Raw genomic sequence first — 7,754 nt, 5'->3', positions numbered from 1 at the left:
GAGGACAATATTTAGTTTAGGTTTGGGGTATTGGTTGGTTAACCAAAATATTTATTTTAAGTTATTATTATATATATATATATATATAATTTGGTATTTTTTTTTCAAAACAAATCATTTTAGATATTTTATTAAAATTAGAAAAATTAGAATTTCAATAATGAGCTTTAAGAATTGAGTCATTTCATTATCAATCATTTAGTCAATTTTTGAAAGAATTGCATCTCTGAAAAATTCACTACACATCTGACTAGTTCTGAGAGTCTAAGTTGATTAAAATAGAGTGAAACCTCAATTTTCCTAGAATATTAGGAAAAATCAGGTCAAATGAACTCTGACTTCCTTATCCTTCGGTTGGTTGGTGAAAAGAAAAATAGAATCGAAGAACTACATTTTGAACATGAATCTTAGGATTAGACTACGTTCCTTGAAAATGACTATTTACTTTAAAAGATGAAAGAAAAAATATATTAAGAAAAAAAATTGAAAAAAAAAATATGAAATGTAGAATATAATGAAAAGATCCAAAAGAAATAAAAGTCAAAATAATAAAATATGGCCAAATTATCTATGTTTCAATAGGGTGAAAATCGTCAATGATAAAATTGTGATAAATTGGAATATCACAGATAAAGCCCCTGAGAGGTATTAAAGTGAACATCACAGACAAGATGTTAAGTTTGGAGTTAGATTTTATTTTAACTCGACCATTTTATGTAAATTAAATCTACCTCTAGTTTATAAATTTGAACCTCAAAATTCTAGTCAAACTTTCATTATGCACTCAAAGTCCTAGTATTTCGAGAATTTTTCTAATTGATTTGATAATGGCTTGGGCTCTGTTAAAAAGTAAATTATTGATTTTCTAGTGATTTATATTTAGTTTAATGGCTTCACATATTAACTTAGCTAAATTTTAATACAGATACCATGTGTTGAATTTTGTGGGTATATTAATTATAAATCCTCATGAGTCAAACTCGTCTATTAGGGATAACTTAGGAGTTTAAGGGTTTATTGTATGCGTTAAATGTAGTCAAGAGACTTACGAAAGTGGCATTATTTTTATTGCTAATTTTTATTTTTATTTTATTTTTCTATTTGGTTAGAGATCAGTAAAGTCTAGGTTTGGGGGCGTGTTAAGTTCCTAAAAGTGTATATTTTCATATTATTTTATAAAATACTTAATCGTATTTTTTAACCTAATAGCTATGATTTCTTCAAAAATTATGTATAATAGTTAATTTATCATAAGTTACATTTTACTTATTAAATTACATGTATTTTCATGGATTTTAAGAATTTAATTATATGTCCATTTTTATAGGTAAAATAGATGAGAATTGAATAATCAAAAGTCAAAGTCAAAGCATAGTCCAAGAGATTCAACCCTTCCTGATTGATAGGATCATGTTATGAATTTGCCAAGTCATACCATTTTGTCCATAATTATTAACTCATTTATGAAAATAAGGTGAGATTTTAAGGCTAGTAAATTGACTTAAAGGAAAATAAATTTGTATTTCACAAAACAAAATTCATTCAGACTTTGAATTGATCAAAAACAAATAAAAAGTCAGAGAATTCATGTCTATCACATTTCATTATTTTGAATATAACTTTTGACTAGGTTATTGAAATAGGGTAAGATTAGTGGGTTAAAACTCTAATTGAGAAGGGAAGATAATTTTATTTTATGTACAAAAATCAAATTAGACAACAATAGAAGAAAATGTGTTGTCAAAACAAACCTAATTTTTATCTATAAAAAGATATTAATTATCTAGTTTTTAGCCTATCTTTGAACCCTCTCTCCTTTCCTCTCTTAAGTTTTTTTATCTTTTTAAATTTACATTTTAATTATTATTTTCTACAAATTGGAAGATTAAGTATTTGTTCAAAATTTATTTTAGAGATAAATAAAAGATAAGTTATTTTTCATCTATTTATTTATTGATTTTTCAAGAATGATTCTTGACTAATATCTCAATCTAAAGAATTGATGAGCCAAGATGTGTAATTAATTTCAATTTTTATTTTTAAAGTTTTTGTATATTTCTCAAAGTTCTTAATTGATTTCTCTTCTACAAACCTTACTTCTAAAATTCTGTTATTTATTTCTCTTTATTCCTCATCTCGGGCGTGATCCGTTGCTATTGAGAAGAACTCATTATATCAAATGCTCAGAGTGATGTAGGATCATTAGGCGATAAAACTTTTGAAAGGAAAGAAATCTTTGCCACTTCTTAGATTTATAAAAAAAAAAAAAAAGGATTTTTATTGTTATAATTTCTAAATCAATAACCTTTGTCGATTTCTTCATTTGATTTATTCAAAAATACCTTGAAAACAAATTGATTTAAATTAATTATCTTTGGTGGATTCAGTTTCTTTAGATATTTTCCAATTTAGATTTTTTTAATTAATTTAATTAGCTTTAGTTTAATATCCCAAATCACATCCTTTTTTTTTTATTTTTTAAAGTCTGAAATACCTCCCTCAGTCCTCAGTAGAACAACCCAACTTGTCAATCTAAAGTAGATTTTTAATTTTATATTTTATTCATGTCCTTTTTAGATACATCTTTACACGACGAATAGATGTTCTAAAGGGTAGGGCTATCGACGATGTTGAACCTCGTTAGCACAATGGTAAGCCCAGCTATGACGAGGAATGCGATTTCTTCCTTAGATCGTGACATCTCTCTGTTGAAACCAATCAACGTATTGATCAAGTTTTCCATAGTTATTTCCTTTAGTCTCATCTTCTCTAAGGGCTCGGTAAAAATGATATCAGCCAAAATGCCATTATCAACCAATACCCTCTTTACTGTATGGTTTCCCACTTTTACGGTCAATACAAGGGCATCATTGTGGGGACATTCTATCTCATGTTTTCTTGTGGTATTGTTTGTCTTTTGTTTGACGCTTCTCCTTGGTAGGAAGGTAGATATGTGGCTCTTTTGTTTGGGCCCTGACTATACCGCTGGACTCATTTATGGGGCTTTAACTTGCGGTAATGGCGTACACCGATACTAATGCTTGAGGTGAGACTTGGAAGGTAGGAGCCCTTGGGTTGTTCCTATGTATATCATCCAATCGGTAGTATTTTTCTGCCCTCATCAAAATTTCATCCAAATCCTCGGACTTCTTCTTTACCAATGAGTTAAATAACTTAGAAGTGTGCGACAATGCTTTCTTAAAGGTTAGCATTGTCATCTTTTCATCGCAACTCCCAACTTGCACCATTTAAGATCTAAATCTCTTCACATACTTTCTTACTGACTAGTTTTCCCTTTTCTTGACATCGAAAAAGTATTTGAGTTTCAATCTTGGTTCTTGCTAGCGAATTGTGCAAGGAAACTTCGATAGAGCTGATTGACTGATGACATTGACTTAGCTTGTAGGTGCCTAAACCACATTAGAGTAGCTCCTTATAAGATGGCAGAGAATGCTCGACACAATAAGGTTTTTGTTCCTTCTTATAGTATCATCATGTACTGATAATTGTAAAGGTGGTCCATCGGGTCAGTTGTTTTATCATACAAAGTGAATTTTGGCATACAAAAATTTCTTGGCAAGGTTATTCGTGTAATTTCTTCTGGGAAAGGAGTGCTTCAGAAGTTATAGATAATTGAGAACACTGAGAGGTCTGATATTCTACTCCTGCTAGATGCCAGCAGCAAGTCAAAATGCTCCTTCTAATTCCTGGGGAGCTCAACAACTATTAAGTGCCTAAAAGTATGCATTTTTTCATTATTTTATAAAGTACTTAACTATATTTTCTAACCTAAGAACTATTATTATCCTAGGTGGATTCATTCTCTTTAGATATTTTTCAATTTAGACATTTTAAAGTTAATTTAATTAGTTTTTAGTTTAGTCTTCAAATTCACATCATATTTTATTTTATTTTTTTCTAAAATCTAGAATATTAGTTTCCTAATCCTCAGTGCAACAATCCTACTTGTCAATCTAAAGTAGGTTTTTAATTTTAATATTATATTTTATTCTTGTCATTTTCAAAGACATCTTTACATGACAAACAATAACCTCATCTCTTCCAATAAAATCTCAGACCACACGACCAAGATGATGATCTTGGTTTTGAGCCCTTTCCTATTCCCTATTTCTTGTTGTCCTTGCCAGGACAAATTCTTCTTCGTTATGAGATTATGAGGGTTGAGGATAGTGTATTTATTCATTTTGATGCCCCTAGTTTGGTGAAAGTTCATCCTAAAGTCTTCTCGAGGGTGTTCATTCCACTTTTGGCGTCACTTGTGCTGTTGCTTTTCTTGTGAGGCTTACTGAGGGGAAAAGTTCCCTCTGTTCCAAGACTGTCACTCATGTCTGGTTCTGTATTGTTGTTACTTGCATCCCCAGATTTGGGTGTACTATTTGCTACTTTTGTGTCTGGTCGTTTACTTGAGCTTCTAAGTGTGACCTTAGATAGCCATTCTCATGTTATAAGTTGGTCATTCGATCTTTTTGCTCGGCCAGGCTGTGCTACAATTCTCTAAGTTTATCATGAAGACCAGAGGGTGGAGGTGCTTGGGTGGAAGTTGACTATTCAACCATATCTATTGGAATATAAAAGGGGACTCCTGGGGAGTGAGGAGTGTGATCCATGAAGATGTAATGAGGTTTTGCTAGTACGAAACTGTAGAGAGGGTTTTGAGAGGTGAGCAAAAATGATGGGTGAAAAGTTAGATGAGTAAAGTCAGCTTTACCACGGACGACGCCAAAAGTGTAGATGTTTTTTTTGGGCTTTCACTCCTCGAGATGTGTGAGATTTTTGAACAATCGATTGACTTGTGATGCTTCGACTTTGTTTTTTAGGTCCTTGATCTCCCGACCTTTATCCTAAAACGATGTTGACGAGGCAATTGAAGTAAAAATTTAAGGGAAAGTTGAAAGTTTTAGATGGAGAAGATGATGAATAATGAGTTGCAGAGTGATTCTTTTTTTTTTTTTTTTTTGTGAAGTGATTTTTTTAACCCTCTCTCAGACTTTGAAAAGGTATTTTATATTTTCAAGTTCAGGATAGGTGTCACCACATGATTGGTCGAGGTGTATTGCCAAATAATAGGATGTGAGCTAGCTATGGGTTGCTGACTTGGTCTTCAAATTTCGCACCCATGCTTCATTAATACTAATACTATAATTGAATTTAGAGTGTCTCAGTGCATTAATTATTAAGTTGACTTGATTTCACTGTTTTGATAAGTACATGAAAATATCGTATTTAATAATAAAATTTGACAAATGAACAAGCTTAGATAATTATAAATTTCTTATTTTATTATGTCAAACTCGAGTGATATGATCTTAGGGCTGCTTACACTGTCTCTTGAGTTTAGTTACTTGCCCGATTGATGCTACATTACCCGATCAATGGTGAGTTTCCAATCTTTCTTATTTATTGCTTGGATCTGTGGAAGGCTCACTAAAGTAAAAAGGACGCGTGCCTCGTCTAAGAGTGTGACAAAAATGGTCTCCATAGCTTGTAAAATGGTCCATCTAAACAGTCTGAATGTTGATCTTGATGATTCACGTTCAAACATTGAGATTGATGATTTACAATCTTTTATCTCAATTACTGTAGTAAAACATCGATCTCAACGGTTCAAACAAAGGTCAATGTCAATGATTTGAATTGTCGATCTCGACAATTTGAATCATTGATCACACGAACGTAAAATTTTGAGGGATGTAGAAAGAAAAAGAAATCCCTCTCTCATGGGTCATGGCGCATTTAATTTTTTTCTTATATAAAAGATTAGAAGGTAACTTGTTTGAGGGTTCTTTTTTAGTGAGGGACAGGAGAAAAGGTGAGAAAAACATAAAGAAGGAGACCTCTCTGAGTCTCCCCTGTTCTCCGTGTCTCTCTTTCTGGTGGGTTTGCTTCTAAGAAGAAGAAGAAGAAGAATTAACAAGAGTCAGTCAGATTCAGAAAAATGCACGCAAAAACGGACTCAGAGGTTACGAGTCTCGCTCCATCATCTCCAACAAGATCTCCTCGTCGTCCTGTCTACTATGTTCAGAGCCCATCACGTGACTCTCACGATGGCGAGAAGACCACCACTTCATTTCACTCCACACCAGTCCTCAGCCCCATGGGCTCACCTCCTCACTCTCACTCCTCTGTTGGTCGCCATTCTCGTGAGTCTTCCTCAAGCCGATTCTCTGGTTCACTCAAACCTGGTTCACGAAAGATCTCCCCAAACGATGGATCTCGAACTGGACATCGAAAGGGTCAGAAACCTTGGAAAGAATGCGATGTAATTGAAGAAGAAGGATTACTCGAAGAAGAAGGAACTCATAAGGGTCTCCCTCGTAGGTGTTATTTTCTCGCTTTTGTTCTTGGATTCGTCATTCTATTCTCTCTGTTTTCTTTGATCTTATGGGGAGCTAGTCGACCTCAGAAACCCCAAATCACAATGAAGGTGAAATTTTCTACTAAACCCATGTCTCGATCTGTTTAATTTTGTGTGAAATTTGTTAAATTTCAAATTTTCCTGAAATGTGTATTTGATAATTGATTGGCAGAGTATCACATTCGAGCGATTCATGATTTCAGCTGGTTCAGATTTTACAGGAGTGGCCACTGACATGGTTTCCATGAACTCCTCTGTAAAGCTCACGTTTCGTAACACTGCTACATTTTTCGGAGTTCATGTGACCTCAACTCCTTTAGATCTCTCCTTCTCTCAACTCAACATCGGTTCTGGCACCGTAAGCAATACTACCCATCTTTCCATAATCCCTTCTCTGTAAATTTTTCATTAATTATTGAATATTAGTGAGATCTAAGATCTGGGTTTTTTGAATTTTTTTATGAATTTGTGATTCTGGGTTTGTTGCAGATAAAGAAATTTTATCAATCAAGAAAGAGTCATAGATCAATAACAGTTGTTGTCGAGGGGAATAAGATCCCTCTGTACGGCAGTGGAGCGTCATTGAGCACTCCAACGGGCACTACAACTATTCCAGTGCCACTGAAGCTGAACTTCATGGTTCGATCCCGAGCTTACGTTTTGGGCAGATTGGTTAAACCAAAGTTCTATAAAAGGATCGAATGTTCAGTCGTTCTTGATCCAAAGAAGCTCAATGTCCCCATTTCTTTGAAGAACTCTTGCACCTACGATTAATTGAGTAACCGATGAGATCCACAGGGGAGCGAACACACAGCGGAGAAACGTAAAAGAAATTAAACTGTTTTTTTTTTTTTTTAAACTTACTGTTTGTTGGGTTTTTTTTAATATTTATTATTATTATAATTTTATTTAAAAAAGGTGGAGACAGCTGGACGGGCAGCTTTTGGGTTGGACGGGCAGGGATTGAATAACGCGGCTTTGGTTGCCCTTGTGCCCGAAAGACAGCTATGATTCCGGTGGTGACTTTTGTGTAGATTATTTTATGTGATTTTTAATAATGGAAGACTTTTGCTACTATCCTTGTATTGTTTAGAAAGGGCCACTTGTTCTTATTTTAATTACCTAAATTAGAAGCTCAAGCAAACTGACTTTATGTTTTGTTTTAGTGAAAATTACTTGATGCACCACAATATAGATTTTTCTCACCAAATGCTCTCTAATTTTTAGACAACAACTTAATAATTAATGCTTTAAAGATCAAATTAATAATCAAATCGAAAATAAGTTAAATTGATCCAATTGAGGTCAATCCGTAGTCTTAATTTATATTTATTAATTTATTTACATAAAAATGAAAAATATTGATAAAGCTGCTTAT

General features: G+C 33.2%; 1 protein-coding gene across 2 annotated transcripts; it reads left to right on the top strand.

Moving 5' to 3' along the window:
* Positions 1-5,794: 5,794 nt before the first annotated feature.
* On the top strand, positions 5,795-7,453 carry LOC147404810 (uncharacterized). 2 transcript variants are annotated; one of them, XM_086440887.1, is made up of 4 exons: positions 5,795-6,445; positions 6,549-6,734; positions 6,866-7,199; positions 7,295-7,453. In XM_086440887.1, exons 1-3 carry the CDS (start codon positions 5,957-5,959, stop codon positions 7,148-7,150), a joined length of 960 nt encoding a protein of 319 aa, XP_086297013.1. In that variant the 5' UTR covers positions 5,795-5,956; the 3' UTR covers positions 7,151-7,199; positions 7,295-7,453. The 2 variants fall into 2 exon arrangements, with proteins under 2 accessions (XP_086297013.1, XP_086297012.1); XM_086440886.1 differs by having other exon boundaries at positions 6,866-7,453.
* The last annotated feature ends 301 nt before the right edge of the window (positions 7,454-7,754 follow it).

Source organism: Akebia trifoliata, chromosome 4, assembly GCF_017979445.1.
Source record: "Akebia trifoliata isolate Shusen 1 chromosome 4, ASM1797944v1, whole genome shotgun sequence".
In the NCBI taxonomy this organism is placed as follows: Eukaryota; Viridiplantae; Streptophyta; class Magnoliopsida; order Ranunculales; family Lardizabalaceae; genus Akebia; species Akebia trifoliata.
This window is presented reverse-complemented; position numbering and strand designations above follow the sequence as displayed.